Genomic DNA, 20,290 nt, shown 5'->3' on the forward strand with positions numbered 1-20,290 from the left:
CATGCAGAAAGAGAATCCAACTATTTTCACGTACTTCATTATATTCTTTTTCTCAGAATTTCCCATAGAGCATTCAAGACACTTGAATTTCATCAACTTTCAGTTTGCATTGCAGGTAAGACTCGAGTGCCCGTAAAGGGGGAGTGAAATAGTTCTATTAGCATTTTTCATTATCTTGGCAAGCAGGGAACAGACAGATCAGTGGAAAATAAATTATATTTCAAAATCCCAAGAAAGTACCATACCATTTCAGAATAGTATATTGTGGACCACTTAGAATGTTGTTTTAGATACAGATGGATTCAATCTCATGAAACATGAAGCTTCTTGGATGTGTTTGATCATTCATATCTTTTGCAATATTAAGATGAATAGAATAGAATAGAATCCAGTGGACAATCGCTTAGATATGAGCAAGCAACGTGCTGCAGCTGCCAAAAAAGCCAACATAGTGCTATACTGCATTAACAGAGGGATAGAATCAAGATCACATGAAGTATTAATACCACTTTACAATGCCTTGGTAAGGCCACACTTGGAATACTGCATCCAGTTTTGGTCACCACGATGTAAAAAAGATGTTGAGACTCTAGAAAAAGTACAGAGAAGAGCAATAAAGATGATTAGAGACTGGAGGCTAAAACATATAAGGAACAGTTGCTGGAATTGGGTATGTCTAGTTCAGTGGTGGCAAACCTATGGCACGGGTGCCAGAGGCGGCACTCAGAGCCTTCTCTGTGGGCACACATGCCGTCGCCCCAGTCCTAGGCCTTCAGCTGGGTTTTATAAAACCTTTTCGCTTTAGGCCTCCACCACCATGTGCAAAAAATAAAAAAGGTTCAGTCAATTTTAACTTCTGGCAGGGGAAAAAAAGGTCTTGCAAAGTTGGAATTGATTGAACCTTTTAGTCCCACCCAATCTGCCGTTACCACCGTAGCCACGCCCACCCAATGAGTCACGCCCACCCAATGGGCCACACCCACCCGGTATTCAACGATGCATAAGTGAGTTTTGGGTTGCAGTTTGGGCACTCAGTCTCTAAAAGGTTTGTCTAGTTTAATGAAGAGAAGGTCTAGGGGGAACATGATAGCAGTGTTACAATATTTCAGGGGCTGCTGCAAAGAAGAGGGAGTCAAGCTATTCTCCAAAGCACCTGAAGGCAGGACAAGAAGCAACGGATGGAAACTAATCAAGGAGAGAAGCAACCTAGAACTAAGGAGAAACTTCATGACAGTTAGAACAATTAACCAGTGGAACAACCTGCCTCCAGAAGTGGTGAATGCTCCAACACTGGAAGTTTTTAAGAAGAGACTGGACAGCCATTTGTCTGAAATGGTATAGGGCAGTGATGGCGAACCTTTTAGAGACTGAGTGCCCAAAAATTGGCTCCACCCCCGCTGTGCCCCCCATCCGTCACCCCGCCTGCCCGCAGGGCCACTCACCCCCTTCAATACTAGGTCCCCAGTATTGAATTTTTTCTGAGATTTAATGTAATCTATAGCAGTTCTGTGAAGTAAGAACTGTAAAATAACCAGGATCCTGGAAAAATAAAGATTATTCATAATAAGTCAAGCATTTACATTAGACTACATCTACCATGACTCTGAGGTGTTTCATTAGCTTGTTCTTGATCAAGAATCTGATCTGTATTCAGACTGACAACATCTCTTATTTGTACTGGCTGTAAACTGATTGGGAACCCCTTCAAGATCATATAAAGGGCATTTTCATTAGACTAATCAACTGCACCTGGTTGCGTTAATCCAGCCTTTGGGCAAGAGAAGATTACTGAGTACTCTTTTGATGCTGAGAGACATCACTCTGGTGAATAATTCATAGTCTCCCATGAACTGCTGCAGGTGCTCTTGCACTTGAAGAAATCAAAGCAGAGCTGGGGGAAAAAGTGCATGCTGAATTGGGATCATTATTTAACTCTGAAAAATAGAATTATGCAAAACAGCTTTATCATTTTGGAAACTTAAAAGGGAGGAGAGCTAAAACTATTCAAAGCATTCGTGGAGAAAGTCTTCAAGGAATTGAATGCTTGCTTACGCTGATCTTGAGATGGGATAAGACTGAACAGCTTAATAAGATTTTTAATGCCATTTTCTTTGGCTTTGTAGATTGTGTTTCTTCCTAATTGGCATTAGTCATCCAAGGTCACATTCAGTCCTTTTAGGTGACTGTGCAGTAGTATTTTGCCTTGGAACTCACAACTGCATTTGTCTTTGGAATTTCAGACCCCAAAGAAAGTTTAGAAATAAAATAAAATAAGCCAATTTGTAAAATGCAGTGCATAACAGGAATTGTCCTGTTCCAAGCGCAACAAACTAGCTGTGGGCTACTTATCCTAATTAGCTTAAATCCTTCTTTCTGGTTGACATCTGCTAAGGCAGAAGCAAGAGACATAAGCACTCTTAATCTCCTAGCTCAACTGAAAATGCCACAGATATTTTTCATAAGAGAAATTATTCAAGGGGAGAATACACTGACCAAGCTGGGACTGGAAGTTTCTTAATAAGCAGGCAATCTGCAAAGCAGTGATTCTTCAAGATGCTTTCCTCAAAAAATGCCAGCTCCCACCATCAGCTAAACTTGTGAGTTTTCATTCTTTTTTCATCTTTGCTTAATTTATTGGCTATCTATCAGTAGTAAAGAAGCTTAGGAAGACAGAGCACGATGGGTTGTACTCCTTCACGTAGTGATATTGTTAAGAATCCTGAAACAAAGTTGATGGATAAAAGAATTACATTAGTTGACCAAGGAGGTGAAGGGTTTTCATTTCCTTTGCTGATCAAAGGCTCATCTTCTTATGATACTGAAGGAATAAGACAGGAGGAGGCTCAGTTTAAAGTTCACTTCTTCAAAAATTTATCAAATGAAGAGAAGGATGTTAATTTCTATTCCTCATCTGAGGATCCTTTGCTATCTGAGCTGGACCAGGAAGAAAAAGAAATTGAAAAAATAGTCTCAGATACTGAGATAGCCATTTCTGAATCGATGAAGTTAAACAAAGACAAACATATGGCAGAAGCAATTATGATTAAAAAGCAAAAAAGTTGTGAATCAGAAAAGGCTGATGCTACCATGGGAGATAAAAGTGAAAGTAACAAAAATCAAAAACCCAAAAATGGGAAGAAGCAAAGGAACAGGCAGGGAAAACCAGGGCGTCCTTGCAAAATTAAAGAGAAATCCAGTCCTTCTGTAGGTCAGCCTGAGAAAAAGGTAGATTTCCCAGATGCTCTTGTTAAGGCCCATCAAAACGCATATGCATATCTCAATCCTAATATTGCCAAATATGAGGCTATGTTATGCATGACAGATCAGGTTACTGAGACACAACTAATTGTGCAACAGTTGGTGAACTTTTTGCTTACTCGTTTTGATGGAATCAATCACCTTTTAGAAGAAATTACTGAAGATGGAGAAGATCTGCTCAAAGAAGTGGGAGAAAACCTGGTTTGGCCAGCTGGCAAAGAAAATCCAAAAGAGCAGCCAGATCTTTTGCAACAATTACTACAATACACTGTCAACAAAATGCAGTTGTTAAATGGAACTGTGGCCTCTTTAGCCTCTGAGGTCCTGCAGGAGTCTTGCAACTTTTTGCAGTCTGCAAGTACCAGCTTAGAAGAAAAAATGAAAGCAAAGCAACATCTTGATGAACGCTTGGTCAGGATAATAAAGAATCTTGAAGAATCTGCAGTTGGATTTTCCCATCATTACCTTGATGATATGACTCTTTATTCTGAAGACAGTGGAATAGGCATTGACAATGAATCAGTGAAAGATCTGAATATTATTGATAGGCATGGAATGGAAATAAATTGTGAGACCATTCATAAATGTCCTTGCAACTCCAGGGATGGTATAAGCATGTCCCACGACTGTGTGTTGGAAAAACAGTTGAAGAATATATCTTACTCACCTCCACAGACAAGGAATGTAATATCATCATCTGAGGTAGTATCAAAAAGTAGATCCGCTTTTCTCCAACATCAAAATATCTTGAAAACCTTTAACTCTGGGCACTGTAATGTAACCCAGGAAAGTAATAGCTTCAAACAGAATGAATTGGGTAGCATTTCCTCCACAAATGAAGACAGTAGTGCCAACAGTTTAACTGAGGAAGAATGTGACTCTATAAGTCTGTCTGAAAAAGAAAAAAATGCTTTATCTAAAAGATCTATATCTTTTCCTGCAGCAAGAGAGAATAGACAGAAGTCTTCTACCAAACAAATAGATAGCGCAGATAATGAGATAATTCTCAAAATGAAAGACGCCATTAGTGAAAAGATAAAATTTGTTCCAGCTAAATGTCAGCAAAGGGCATGGATGGAAGATGAAAATGGAAAAGAATTTCCAAGACCTAGTACAGCTTCTGGGGGCCAGAAGACACAGGTTAAACAGAAACGGTCTAGGTCTGAGGTGTCTCTCAGAAGTCATGCTGAGGACCCAACTCTTTTGGAACTTCAAAGAACTCAAAAAGATCTTGACAGAAGGCTAGAATTATTTTATCAATTAAACGGAAAAGAGGAAATCAATGATACATTGGAAATATTGAATCCAAAAGAATTGTCTGATCTAGAATATTTTGAGCACGTTACTCACAGAACTTCCACTAATAAACTGAAAGCGTCTCTTGCTAAAAATTTCAATATACTGCCTGATCCTTCATGTAGATACAATGAAGACGTAAAATGTAAAAAATCGATCACAACTGGCATGTCTTCAAAAGATTTGACAGCTAAAAAAGAAAATTCTTCTGGGACCCCCAAACCAAACACTCCATATAAATCTGTGAAAAAGTTAATTGAAACATTTAGCCCATCTGAAAATCTGGTGAAACCCTCAAGCTTAAGAACATTGGGCCCAATAAAATGTGTCAGAAAGTTTGGACTTCAAAGCATTTCTCCCAATCTTCTACTTCCCAAAGGATTTGTGCCCTTAAATCACAAATATAAAGTTTCACCATTAGAAGATACCAGTTGCAAAAACATCAGAACTAGACATTGTACTCTTAGTGATAATAGTTCAATGGAACTTGCAAACGGCCATGATACAAATGAGGATTCTAGTGAGATTGATATAGAAAGCCTACCTCCTCCACCACCTGAAATGTTAATGGAAATTTTACATGAATCAACTGAATCTTCAGGAGATATAAAAATGGAAGAAAGTTATTTGGAAGTAGCTGATAAGACTGCCAGAGCAGATGAACAGTCCACCACCAAGAAAATTACACAGATTTCTCCACGGATGAAACTTTCCCTCTGTTCACTTGACTTGTTACCAAATAAGAATCTCAGCAATTCCTCAGCTGTCAACAAAGCACCAAATAATGGGGTAGATACCATACCAAATAAATATTTCTTGGAGTTGAATGCAACTCATATGTCTGATTGCCGCAAAAGGGAAGATGAAATGGAAAAAGTTGCAGATCTATATAAACAGTCTCATAAAATAATACCTCTTACAAATCCTAAAGAGACATCAGAACCAAACTGGAGCAAACTGGGAAACATGAGTAACAGTGAAGCTCCTTTACCTGAAAAGCAAAATTCTCCTGATTTATTAAAGAAAAATGAGAAAACATCAAGTTTTATCAGCCGAGTATCACCAGTAAGAAAACCACCTTCCTCACCTCCCAATCAGAAGAGATTTCCAAGTCCACCACTTAATTACAGAGCTATTCATCAAGTTTCTACTCCCATTCTACATCAGCAACCTAGTCTCTCAACTCACTCCAGGTCAACAAGTCCCCCAGTACAGAGGAAAGTGATTTCCCCACTTCCTCAGCAAAATCTCTCTAATCCTCCAGTGATACGCAAACAACAAAGCTCCCAGAATCAAAAGGTGTCCAATCTACCATGCCATGATCAAGAAGCAAGCCCACCTCCTTTTGCAACTACTCCTTCTCCATCCATTTCCCCATCTCAGTTTCATAGATGTTTACAAAACAATATGGATTCCAAGGAAGAGCCACATTCTGCCTCCCCAAAGATTGTTAGCAATGCTCACTCAATATTTTGCCTAGCTACTTCTTCTTTATTTGAAGCCAAGCCAGTGGTGTCATCAAACATCAACCCAATGGGAGAGGCTATGGCCCAGCCTGAAGTCGCAACTTCTGTAAGGAGAAATAGCATGCAACTCAGGCAACTTGTGGATCAACAGAGGACGATCAACAGTGCCGCTAGTCCTCAGCCTTGCCTCAGAAGGAGCTTCTCTGACCACAGGCCTGGATTCCAGCTTCCACTGCCAGTTTTTGTTACAGCAGAGAGCGACCCTGTGCTTAACCGAGCAAGGTAAGAAGTCTTAATATCAAAGCCTTTTCACTGCATTTAGATGTATAGTCTGATTGTCAGAATCCTAATGGTTTATAATTCATAGCTCTTTTCTGATAAGCTACTGTTCCGATGAGTAAAGGATTATAAAATAGGGGCACATCTCCTTGTGGTACACCTGCACATTGTTTTTAATAGTACATAATCATCCTGCCCTAATTTTTGATATATTGTGAGAACACAGACAGTATGACATTAGCATTGGCCAGGTTGCTTCCTTATTGGGTTTCCATGTGATGCTACTGTGAGAACTATTTCAAATGTTCTTATCTCTGAAACTGACTAGCTGGCTATAGTTCTTTTCTGGGTAACTACATTTCACAAAGTTATGCTGAAGCTAACAGCTCTGAACCTGTTGAAGAAAAGGTAGTTTGCTGATATAATAAACAGGTTTGCAAAGATGGAGAAATTTTGCTTATTGCTTGATAATATTCTTCTTTTAGTTATCTCTACTGGCCCAGGTGTTTTATATATATTTAATAGTCTAAATTCTTCTTAGTAGTCTTACTATTTTACCATGGCTGATGAAGCATGCTGAGTTTTCTTGTGTTTCCTTAATCATTGTTGCTGATTGTTCTGGAATCTCTTCATGTGAAAAATTGTTCCAGTATTTAAAAATCTAAGAATCCTAATAGAGCTGCAATTGAAATTGAGCAAACAGTATGATGCAGCTGCTAAAAAGATCAGCACAGTCCTTGGCTGCATCTGCAAAAGCATTAAATGCAGACCATGAAAGGTAACTGTTCTTTGTGGGGTTAGCCCACACTTAGAATATGATGACCAGAATAGTTAAGGACTTGTGCAAGTTTAGCTTATAAAGGAGAAATCTAAGAGGATATATAATAGTTGTCCAGGAATATCTTAAAGTTTGTTACCTGCAGAAGAGAGAAAAGTTATTCTCGGTTACAACTGAGAAAATAAGGACTAGCAGATTGAAATTAAAAGAAAGATATATTTATGATCAGCAACAGTAGGAATTTTCTAACCATCATTGCTAGAGAAGGGAATAGTCTACCAAGATTTGCAGTGGCCCCTTTCTTAATTGTAGGCTTTCAAATAGGAGGTGAAGAAGATACTTTAGTGAATCCTGAATTAAAGAGGAGGTTGAGCTAGATCAGTGTTTCTCAACCTCAAGAACTTTAAGATGCATGGACTTAAGTTCCCAGAATTCCCCAGCATACTGGCTGGGAAATTCTGAGGTTTCAAGTATATATACCTTAAAGTTGCTGAGATTGAGAAATGCTGTACTATATGATGCACAGTATATAGCCTCTTCCAACCTGTACATTATATGTTTGTATACATTTTATTTACCAAATCATGTTAATGTGACAAAGTAGACACAATATTAATTCATTATTATGCCTCTGTTTATACAACCAATCCTTGGTTATATAAATAGAACAGTGGTTCTCAACCTTTGAGTCGCGACCCCATTTGGGGTCGAACAACCATTTTACGGGGGTCGCCAAACAACGCGATCCGCCATTTTTTCCCCTCAGGGGGCGGCGCCGCGCATGCACACTGCGCATGGGGGCCCATGCATGCGCAGCGTGTCCTTATGATCGGGGGTCACCGTATAAAAAGGTTGAGAACCACTGAAATAGAAGCATAGAATCAAAAATCATTTGAAGTATTAGTACTGCTTTTTAAAGCCTTAATAAGGCCACACCTGGAATCAACAAAACCACATCCAGTTTTGGTCACCACATTACAAAAAAGATGTTGAGACTTTGGAAAAAGTGCAAAGAAGAGCAACTAAGATGATTAAAGGCCTGAAGACTAAAACATATGAAGAATGGTTGCAGGATTTGGGTTGGCTAGCCTAGAGAAAAGAAGGACTAGGGGTACCATGATAGCAGTATTCCAGTATTTGAGGGGCTGCCACAAAGAAGAGGAGGTCAATTTATTTTCCAAAGCACTAGAGGATAGGACAAGAAACAATAGATGAAAACTAATCAAGGAGACAGGCAACCTGGAATAAAGGAGAAACTTCCTAACAGTGAGGACAATTAACCAGTGGAACAGCTTGCCATCAGAAGTTGTGGGTGCTTCATCACAGGTGGTTTTTAAAAAGAGACTGAACAGTCACTTGTCTGAAATGATATAGGATCTCCTGCCTGAGCAGGGGCTGGACTAGAAGACCTCCAAGATCCAGCTCTGTTCTGATTGGCTGTAATCTTATGACAATCAGTAAAACTCTCAGGGGAAGTCTACTCAGAGACTGTGTAGTTACTGCTTCTAATTTATTATGGCCATTTTTTATTTTTTTTTTTGAAAGAGGAAAGAGGCCTTAGTTGTTTTTTAAATCAGTTATCTTCAAGCTTGGATTCGGCTTGATAGCTTTTAAACAAATAAAACTGTTTGACAGATTATTATATCAACAAGCTGGGTAACAGTTTTCTACTGAACATTTACACTCTCATCAGATTCAGCAATATAACAAAAACAATGTGTCAGTGGCCCCAAATTAGAACTGCACAGTATAGTAATATCCATTAACAGTTTCCTGACAGTTTCCTTTCCCTGAAAAACAAGGGAACAGATTCTCAGACTTTGAAGCTAAGTGAGCCAGCAAACCTCTGTAACGGTATTGAAAGAAGAGGTAGATTAGATTATTTTTCATTTGGTCATTAGTTAAAATCGGAGACAGCATGAAGAAATACTACAAAACCATATAAAATCTGAGCATTTTATTTTGGGCTAATGAATACCAGATTAAAAACTTCCACTGATATATTGATTAGGCTAGGAGCTGAAAAGGGATGCTAATCAAATATTTCACTTAATGTTAAGGCATCATATCCAAACATAGCCAGAGTAAAATTATTATTGTTGTTATTGTTTCCAAATTCTGAAGAAACCAGTCTTTAAACTACGGGAATAGGCCTCTAAATCACTGGAATATGGATATGCATAAAAACATAATATAAAAGTATATTATGTTATAAAATATTATTTTAAGGTTAAATCTATCAATAAAAGTAATTCATATTATAAAACAGATTACTGTAAATAAAATGTGTAAAAATTCAATTTATGTGCAAAACCTGGGCGTAGATATATGTCTATACTAAGTTTCTACATATTTATATAGATGCTCTCTTTATTTTTAGTCTAAAAAATCTGTTCTATCTGCCATAATTCAATTTTTTAAAGTTTCCTATCAATATTTTACTCCAATAATCCAAAATATATTATTATGATTTATTTAACTATATGTGAGAATCAACATACATAGGCATTTTGCTGTATAAATAGTATAACATATGGGACTTTCCCTAATAAAAGTAACTTACTTTACTTAAGACAATTTTTAGGAAGTGTATATATGTAGAAGGAAACATTGGGTAATTGTGGTAATACATAACTGCAGTAAGAGGAAATGCTAGAAGCAATTCTGATTGGAGAACGTGAAATTAATATCTAAATCATTACTTGCCTCTTCATTTTACATTGTGATGCAGCCACTCATGCTCTAAAGATTTTCATAAGGTTTTGTCTATCTGCATTGTGATTTTTCTGTTTTATGGTTACTTTTAGGCAACTGGGTGTGTAGGTTTTGAAACTGTGGCTGACTTTTTCCATGTAGTTTCTTTATCTAATTTACCCCTTGAAGGGAAAAAAATGTTTCACAGCCATTCAATTTGGAACAACAGCACCACTTCCCCCTACACACACACACACACACACAGAGAGAGAGAGAGAGAGAGAGAGAGAGAGAGAGAGAGAGAGAGAGATAAACAACATTAAAGTAATAAAAACAATGAAAAGAATGGCCACATAAGAACCTTTTATGATACAGGCCGGAAAAACCTATAACGTATCCAGTGGTAACAGAACAGCAATGCAACTGACCAAACCTGAAGCTATTATCTCTGTTGTTTTACTGTCTGATCTTTCCTGTATCCCTGTTAAAACAGACATGGAAGATGGATCCCAGAAGCAGGAAGGGGCATGCCCATGGCAGTTAAGGTGGTTAACAGGAATTAGAGTGATCCTTCCCTCAATAACAATAACAATAGTCGGAAGGGACCTTTGAGGTCTTCTAGTCCAACCCCCTGCTCAGGCAGGAAACCCTATACCATTTCAGACAAACGGTTGTCCAGTCTCTTCTTAAAAACTTCCAGTGTTGGAGCATTCACAACTTCTGGAGGCAGGTTGTTCCACTGGTTAATTGTTCTGTCAGGAAAATTCTTCTTAGTTCTAGGTTGCTTCTCTCTTTGATTAGTTTCTATCTATTGCTTCTTGTCCTGCCTTCAAGTGCTTTGGAGAATAGCTTGACTCCCTCTTCTTTGTGGCAGCCCCTGAGATATTGGAACACTGCTATCATGTCACCCCTAGACTTTCTCTTCATTAAACTAGACATACCCAATTCCAGCAACCATTCCTTATATGCTTTAGCCTCCAATCCCCTAATCACCTTTGTTGCTCTTCTCTGTACTCTTTCTAGAGTCTCAGCATTGTGGTGACCAAAACTGGATGCAGTATTCCAAGTGTGGCCTTACCAAGGCATTATAAAGTAGTATTAACACTTCACGTGATCTTGATTCTATCCCTCTGTTAATGCAGCCTAGCACTGTGTTGGCTTTTTTGGCAGCTGAGCACACTGCTGGCTCATATTTAAGTGATTGTCGACTAGGAGTCTGAGATCCCTTTCTGAGATCCCTTGAATGTATTAATAATCTCATTCTTGTTAAAGCATGTTTGACTGTACTGACAAAGTTGTGTAAGAAGAGGATATGTGTTACTCTAAAATGGAATGCCTAAGACAATTTTAGGCAGCTTCAACTATATGTTGAGGAATGAGATGAAGGCAACAACTTAAGGACTGACACAAAAATGTGGTCCTGGGGCATGTTCATGCTGTGGTTAAGAGGATGCAATGATGAGACCTTAATGATGTACATTCTTTTGTCATTTTATGGTTCTGTTAAAAGTAGTATTCAATTATGAATTTGGATTATTTTTCTCCATCAACCATCATAATCACTATAGTTTTTGCTGAAGATATTTAGTAAATTCCCTTTTTCGTTGCCCTTAAAATTTTTAACAGAAACATATATACCAGATTATATGCACTAATGATGTTACCTAATTTGGGTAATGAAGTGTCTTCAAGAAAACAACCAAATACACTCTGAGCACCAAGGACCCCTCATTTCAACTCTGAGCTATATATATTGTCCTTGATTGGTAGTATGTATGCCAGTTTTAAATAAGATGACAATATATATCCTATGGTTCTACCAAAATTCAGGAAAATTGAATGATAAACATAAATTATGGTAGAATGCTTGAAAAAAAAATTACATTAGCTGTTAGTGTAGATCACATCTTTCTTCCAGAAGTTCATACATAGCACTTTCTCTACCATCCATAACAGCCCTATAAAACACACTAGGATGAAACTACAGTTAGTCAAAAATCAATCAATAAGCTTTCATGATTGTAAATAAACAGTACCTGATCTACCACACTACACATGGACAGAAGTTTCTAAACACTTCTGGGCATAAACTAATGGGCATGCTGAACAATTCCTAATAATTCTAGCACAGTTGTAATTTCAGTGCCTTTCAAATGTTCCTGCTTTTTACATAAAAAGAATACTTTATTTTAAAAATCCATTCTATGAATATGTGTTTAATGTGTGCATGTTTTATGTAGGTCACTGAAATATGATATTTGGAATGCAAAATGTTTGTGCTAGGAATTCTTGTCCTCCAGGGATAATTTTACTGATCGTTTTCTACAAAGAAATTGGAATTAAAAATGAACTGATAATTTTCTTCCTTTCCTAGATTAACATAACTTTTCTGTTATTTTATTTGAAATATTAAATTTCACTAGGCTTTATTTTTTTATATTTTTTGCAGCATGGAAAATGGCCTTTTAAAGGAAGGAAATTCTTGGAAAAGCAAATATTTCTCTGAGGGAAAAGAAATAGGCAAGTCATTTTCTTATCCTGAACTCTACATTGTGGGCCAAGGACTCCAGAAGGCCTAAGTAGAAGTAGTAAGATTGGAAGAAGTCAAAGTCCAGACTGAGGATATCTACATACTGTCCTATGGAACTTGCATTTCTTTATATCACAGAAGACAAAATATTGGGTAGAATTTGACAGCTGAACATTGTGAAGTTCTAAAATGCATATAGAGCTCACAGCTTAGAAAATGGCGTATCTATTCAAAATATGAAAAGATCAATATTTGCAAGTCAGAGTGTTATGAGCCACAGAAAGCATGTAAAATGCCAGACATCTCCTAACAACACCTAATTTTAGATAATTCTGATAAAGGAGTTATCAGAGTTAGGGAATGACAAGGGAAAGCAATTGCTGAAAACATCTGGTGTAGGAATCTCTTTTATCAGTTATATCTTTATGAAAGTTTGTTGTTAAACTAAGAAAAAAGATTGCCATGGGGAGTGGGTATGCCTATTCCACAAAAGGACGCCATTGTAGGCAAAGTCAATAGCAAACACCTATTTTATTAGACAACAAATAGGTGATTGCTACTTGCCATTCATTATTTACACATTAAGAACAACAGTAAAAGAATTAAGAGTTTCTGGAAGTCTGGTGAGCACCAAGTAGGTGTCCATAACCACACTAATGCCCATAGTCACTTTTCAGTCTTATCAACAGTAGTATCTTCTGCTGGATCACAGAAAGCTTACTAGAAAAGCAGCAAAATCTGCTAAAAAATCTGGAAGCACGATTCAACAGTGCACATAACTCATTGTTGGACAAAGATAGATGATGATGATAGATAGATAGATAGATAGATAGATAGATAGATAGATAGATAGATAGATAGATAGATAATAGAGATGATGTATATTACTAAGAGCACTGAATTCTGTAAATGAAATAAGTAGATGATATAGTATAAATAATTAGGATGAACTATGTATTAGAATAGAAACCCCAAAGGTGGTTTTGGCCTTGGTGATCCCATCTTTGGCCAGTCCACACATACTGCAAAACTAGGTTATGTATCACCTAGTTTTTGACTGTATATCCATGTATTTTGATTAGCTATGCATCTTTGTTTTGCATTATTCTGTGGTGCCATTATTAATGTATAAGGGGATAAAAATCAAGTAGCCAATACACAAGAGTATCAATTATATTTAATAATGATTTCTTTAAAAATCTGCTTTTCAGAGGTAACCTCAGTCATTGTATAATCACACTGCTTCCATGTTTCAAGCTTCATCTTAATTAGAAAAAAATGTGTCACACAATCAGACTTTTTATAGCAGCTCTAAGATACGGATTTGAGAGAAGAGATGAAGGTACAATAAACCAAATCTTTCTTATATTCCATTCTATTTCATTTGATTTTCAGTATAGAATTGCAGAAAGAGTACAGTCCCATTGCATTAATATTGTTGATGAAGTTGTTTGATAGGATACTAAATTATGTATCTTGATATAAAGCATCCTTTCCCAATGTAGCATATACCAGATGGATTGGACATCTGGACATCTAGATTATTTAATTCCAGTAATCCCAAAACAATGTTAAATCAAACATATTTAGAGGGAATCAACCTGGGAAGATTGCTTTAAAACAGAAAATAGTCTATATTGTGAAACATGAAAGCCATAGATTTATTTTTTCAAGAAGAATTTCTGTATGTAAGCACAATCATTTGTTACTAATCTGTTTTATGAGGATGATTTTTCTAAAAAAAATCTGTAAAAGTATTTTAAAATGTTATTTTATAATTATGCATATTTTTGTAACGTTCACTGCAGGTTTTCTCCACATGTATATGACTTAAACCAATTATAAATATAACTTGATGTTTATTTTAAATGTATATATGTTCTTTTGTTTTTAAATGTACTTTAAGAAACCTTACAATGGACGAAATTCTCTCTTATACTATTAAATCTCTGTGTTTTAGATTGTAATTTGTGTAATTTTAAATCAAGGACTGATTAATACAAATATTAAGCTGAAAATAAAGATTTCTGTTGTATAGGCAAATGTTCAAACATTTACCTAATGAAACCTACAATCAAGGTGGTGTTTACTGTAGCTTCAGAGGCATGCACAAGCACTCACTGCTTTCCTTAGAAAGAAAGAAAAAATCTGTCCAGTATGTTGCACTAAGCTCAGCCCCTTTGAGACATGCACACAACATCATGATGCATGAGGAAGAGGGGCTGGGCTTGCATCATGATGCTTTGTCATTGGCTCAGGCAACCTAAATTGTATGAATAAATGTCACACTGGTGCCCCTTCCTTCTGTGTGGATGCCACACTATGGCTCCTTAAGTTCACCTTTCAAAGAACAATCAGTGAGATGACCTTGCCTCCAGAAGTTCTATGTGCTCCAACTCTGAAGGTTTTTAAGAAGACATTAGAAACCATTGTCTAATCTGCAATGGTACAGGGTTTCCTGCCTGAGCAGCAGGGTTGACTAGAAGACCTCCAAAGTCCCTTCCAACTCTCTTATTCTGTTACTTTTTGCAACTGAATTTTTTGAATCTGCTATCAACTATATCTTTGCTATGGAATCAGCAGAGAAATTTGGATGGTTACAAGAAGGCAATGGAAAAATTAATCCTGTTGTTTTGCCAAAAAAAATTGCATGGATGGGTAAATGGAACCACCAGGAGTCACATTCAGTTCAGTGACTTGACTTGCTAGTAATCCTGTTTCTGTTCATATTACATATCTTCATGTGGACAACAGATAGTAGAGTTGTAACAGATTGGGAAATTTTATAAATTTCATAAAATAAATATGCAATTTAAGCATTTATTTATTTTTTTGCAAAAATATAAGTGCCATTTTGGAGTGTGAAAGAATTTAGAAGTTAGAATAACATCAGGCTACCTATGTCTGATGAATCCCAATAAAACCAAAACAGTTGTGTTGGTCAATGAAAACACCACACAGAATATAAAACAGAGAAGTTTTATAAAACCTTGTACAAACAGTGATGACATACGCCTACACTAACAATAAGCCATAGCTTGATTTTTGTGGGTGGGCCTAATATAAGCCCTATCCCAAAAATAAGCCCTAGTTTTGGGCCGAGTAGGGGTGGGAGTGTGGAGCTGCCCCACCCGCCCTACACTCACTTACCTTGCAGTCAGGACTCTCCTTGCTGGCCCATTTCTTCACGGGCTTTCCAGAAGGCCAGTGCAGCCAAGAACCAAACTATGGATTCAGTCCATAGTTCAGTTCTGCAAGACCTCAGCAGCCGAGCACCAAGCTATGGATTGAATCCATAGCTCGCTACTTGGCTGCTTAGGCCTTCTGAAAAGGCCTGACTACAAAATGCAAGCCTGAATGCAGCTGCAGATCTTTGGCCCCAGAAGAAGTGGACTGGCTGGGTGGGGCTGTTGGTGCTAGAGGTGTGGTAAGTCCTACCCCGAAAATAAGACCTGGTGCCTCTTTTGGAGGCCAAAAAAAAAATAAGACCCGGTCTTATTTTCGGAGAAACGCGGTATATAACATCTGTATCTCTCTGCTTTGAGTGCTTAAGGAAAGATAAATTATAAATAACATTTAATCTTTTTTTTTCCAATAGCGTGGCAATGATGATGTAATCAGAACTGAAAGAGCCATAATATTAGCCTTTGGAAAGTAGGGAATTAATATATTTTTTACAGTTAATATTAAAAAATGTGTTACGCCTACTGGAAGCTTAATGCACCTATTCCTCTCATTGCCCATCAGCGTAATTGAATATTTTCTAATGAACTGGGAAGAGCTTAGGTCTGCAGGTTATCTACCATTTCATTACATTATTCCAAGAAGCCACTCAAATATACAGATTTATTTAATTCATCATTCTGATGTTCTGCTTTTCTTTTCCAATTAAATGCACATCCAAGCAGCCTGTTCAAGAGGTTTTTTTCAGCCCGGGAGGATACACAAAGGTATGCTACTATAATTTCCCCCATTATCAAAGCAAATCTCTATTCTGCCTCAATAACAAGGCCAGCAAGAGGAGCTGTCCTGAAAGTTTAGTGCTAGGTAAATAAAGTGTGGTGACTGAAGTATATAAGAAGTAAAACATTAGAGTACTATTGCAAGAACTGTCCTGTCCTTCTGACAAAGTATTTCTCAATTTCTACAGACTTATTTTAAACTGTGTGCATTGCATTTTTGCATGAAGTATTATTCTTCTCATCTGTCCTATTACCTACTCCTATTGGTATCTTATGGCTATCACTTTGTTGGTTGTATGTACATTGAAAGCTTATGCACCGGAGATAAAACCCATATGTGTCCTATTAAACTTGACCAAGAAAGAATATTGTGTTCTTTAAAAATAAAAAGTATAGAAAGATTGATCACAAACACATATCTCCAAATTGAATGAAGAATTGTGGCACTGAAATAAGAGAAGTACCTCTAAGGATATATTTTGCTATACAGTTCCAGAAATAAGAGGAAAGCAAGAAAGTACTGCATTGTTGATGGGCATAGAAAAAGGAAACTGATGGATCTAAATAAGAAATGATCATCAACAAACATGTTTTGAGATATAGAATATTAGAGAAGAAAGAGGGGGACTTCCACCCCATCCTTATATTAATGGAAGTGGTGAATTAAAATTTCTATGGAGGATCAAAATATATGGTACTGAAATAAATTTATAAACTTGAATGCTAAAATTTAACTTTGGACAAGTTTAAGATTGTTGAATGGTTAAGACTTTCATTTTAAAGACCATTGTTCATATTGAAAACTAAATATATGCTGACACCTAGTGGTGGATGAAGATTATGACAGCTATGATTTCCACAGAGAACTTGCCAAAACCTGAGAAAAGCTAATCTGTGTTTGTGACCTTCAAAGCTTTAATAATAAAGAACAGCTGTGACAAAAAAGACAACAATCTGGGCTGCAGACAAAGGGAGAATTATAAACTTTAGGGAAAAAATCTTTTTTTGAACTCTTTGGATTACAAATATCTATTTAACTGGGACTCTAAAGCTCTTTGCAAATAAGAAGGAAAACTCCAACTTTTGGCCATCATGGATCAGAGACACGTAGACAGAACACACCAAGAAAACATAAATACCTCTCAGGAGGATATATATAACGTACTACAATTAATTCAAATAATACTGAGTTCAAATCACAAAGAAATCCAAAATAACTTTGAATATACAAATCAATTTATCTCTAAGTTAACTTTACAACAAAAAAACTTCTAGGAAACAACAATAGAGAAGGAGCAGACAAAACAAATAAGTGGACATAAAATTGAAAATAGAGACTTAAAGATGGAACTTGACAAAGCAAGAAAACATGATTTAATCCTACTGGGGAAAATTTACAAGAAATGGAAAAAAGAACTTTTCCCTTAAGACTACAAAATAAATCTGAGGACAAAAAAATAGATTGAATAAAATGGAATGTAGAGATGTTGAAAACATCAGAGAGAAAGGAAGTGATAAGAGAAGCAAAGAAGGAGAAAGAGAAAAAGATTTTCAAGAAACATGGAAAGGCAAAAGCCTCACATAAAGTCACATTCGATTTACTTCTTATACCTATAGCAACAGTCATGAATATATGGAAAAACTTTTTGATTCAGCAAAACACATTGATCAAGAAAGATACTGGTCAAAGGAAAAAGATGAAAGTGAAAATTAAGAAAATAGATGATGGGATCTACCAGAGAGAATATTTTAAAAAGAAACATTGTTTGAATATGGTTAAAGAAATAGAAAAGATTCTGAATGCATATGTCATTCTAAGAGAGATGAATTCCTTAAATAATATTGTATGCTTCCCCCCCCCCTTTACTTTATTTCTTGATATAAGTAATATAATACTGCTGAAATGGCCTAGATGAAGGAAATGTTTTAAATAATTAAATGTGTCTGAATTTAAGGAAACTATAATGTATAAAAAAATGTTTTGAACAAGAGTCAAAGGATTAGATGACTAGACACATTAAATGGAATATTTAAAGATTAAATATATATTTTAATCATGGTTAAAAAGAATAAGAAATTTTGGGAATGAATATATATTACCTTAGGAGGAATATATATTTTAAGTAGTATTTTACTTTTTATGTTTCTTTACTTTTGCTCTTTTTTCCTTTTCTTTACTGTTTTTACCTATTTTTTAAGAAATGTAAAAGTGTTGAGGTGGTTTATATGAGAAAAATGGATTTAAATCTTTAAATGTAATTATCTGTTGAGAAAATCTTAACCAGCAAGAATATTTTGAACTTTATGGAAGAAACAAATCTAAATAAGGACTGTAACAGGATAAAAGATGAAGCAACCAGAATGATTAGATAGAAAAGAAATATTATATTGATGTGTTCATTATTTCTAGGAATATTGGGGAAAAATCATATATGTAACTGTTATTTATCAAAATAATAAGAACTGTATTATTTCAAGGTTTGCAAAGAAAACATTTTGGGGAAAAGGGGAAATCAACTAAATATACTATGTGGATTATGGATTATAGAAACCAATTGTTAATGATTTTTCTTTACAAATGTAAACCCAGCAAACACACTGTTTACCAACTATTAAGTGATTTATGTTTTAAAAAATCAATAAAATATATGGGAAAAAAAGAAAAAAAAGAAAGAGACAACCACTCGAGAAAACAGTAGTAGCTAAGGAAAATTTAGAGAAAAACTGCAGAACTCAATGAAAAAAGTGTGAAATAAACTTTATACCAAATCCCCCAGACTGTTTCTGCAATTGTAATAAAATTGGTATTATTTTTTTTTTTTGCCAGCTTGCAGGGTTAACCCGCTCCTGGCTTTCACTGAGAACTCAAAAGACAAGAAAAAAAATAAATTGGGTTGGCTTTTCTCTCTTTTTCTTTCATTTTCTAGAATAAAAATACATTCACATTTTTTTTCTTTTTATATTACTCCCATTACTAATATATCTTTCAAAATAATCCTTTTCAGTACAATATCCCCACATCCTGTGGATAGCTAGCATTTTAAACCTGAAAAGTATGAGCCTTTGCTGCCTGCTCATTTGGGAAGCAATTAGGAATTTCTTTTATTTTTAATGGGTGATACCCTATGGTTTGTACTGCTAACATCGTCAGCATTTGAAAATGGAATGAAAAATGTGTGATTCTGCCTACCCTGTAGAGAATTGGCCTACCAATTTTCAATATGATCTAGGACACCTTTTTACAGACAAGGAAAATTATTCATCTATATACTACTAAAACTCTCTTTTTGATACTTTGTGACCTTCAGTTCGGTGAATCACTGCATTTTAGAACAAAACTTTGTCAACAAAGGTACTTCAAACAGCTAAGTTACAGAATGCAAGGACCCTTTAATCCAGAAGAATTGAAATTTGGGACTTTTTTTTTTTGCTGTTTCATTTTTTCCTGCTGTTCAGTGCTGCTGCTGTGTTGCCGTAGTTGGCCATGGTGGTCCTCATTTTCAACATTCCCAGAGCTTCTCACAAGTTGTGGGGATCCTAGAAGGAACTGATATGATTATTGAAGCTCCTTGCCACCTTTTCCCTAGCAAAGTCTTTGCTTGTGGGAAGCTTGCAGGAAGAAAGTCAGTAAAGAAATGGTGCATCCATCCCATCCAAGCACAGTCCCTCTGAATTTACCCTATGCTGGTCAGCCATGAATTCCTCTACTTAGCAGCAGCTGTTACCTGCAGGCTAGGCTGGGCTGGGCTGGGAGGGGCTGGGAAAAGAAGGGAAGGGAAGGGAAGGATTTCTAATGCTCACTGCCAGTTTTTCACAGAGAATCTCAATGAGAAAGCTGACAAGTTGGAAGTCAGTCCCACTCTAACTGTTATTTTGTCTACCTGTGGCCATTCTGTTTCTATGTTTAGGTAAACAATGGCCCAATAGGTCATGGCTGGTCTAGTTTTGACTTAAAATAACAAGTTTTAACAATTAAGGGGTCATCTATCTTTCATATTTTGATCTGTGAACTGAGGTGAACATATAC

At 36.3% G+C, this 20,290-nt stretch overlaps 1 protein-coding gene across 2 annotated transcripts; it reads left to right on the forward strand.

Moving 5' to 3' along the window:
* The first annotated feature begins 1,516 nt into the window (after window positions 1-1,516).
* PCARE (photoreceptor cilium actin regulator) lies at window positions 1,517-17,015 on the forward strand. 2 transcript variants are annotated; one of them, XM_039337033.1, is made up of 2 exons: window positions 1,517-6,302; window positions 12,195-17,015. In XM_039337033.1, the coding sequence occupies exons 1-2, from the start codon at window positions 2,680-2,682 to the stop codon at window positions 12,238-12,240; spliced, it is 3,669 nt and encodes a 1,222-aa protein (XP_039192967.1). In that variant the 5' UTR covers window positions 1,517-2,679; the 3' UTR covers window positions 12,241-17,015. The 2 variants fall into 2 exon arrangements, with proteins under 2 accessions (XP_039192967.1, XP_039192966.1); XM_039337032.1 differs by having other exon boundaries at window positions 1,519-6,302; window positions 12,221-17,015.
* The last annotated feature ends 3,275 nt before the right edge of the window (window positions 17,016-20,290 follow it).

This window comes from Crotalus tigris, unplaced genomic scaffold (genome assembly GCF_016545835.1).
Source record: "Crotalus tigris isolate CLP2741 ecotype Arizona unplaced genomic scaffold, ASM1654583v1 scf7180000017668.6805642782:7212621, whole genome shotgun sequence".
NCBI classification, from domain to species: domain Eukaryota; kingdom Metazoa; phylum Chordata; class Lepidosauria; order Squamata; family Viperidae; genus Crotalus; species Crotalus tigris.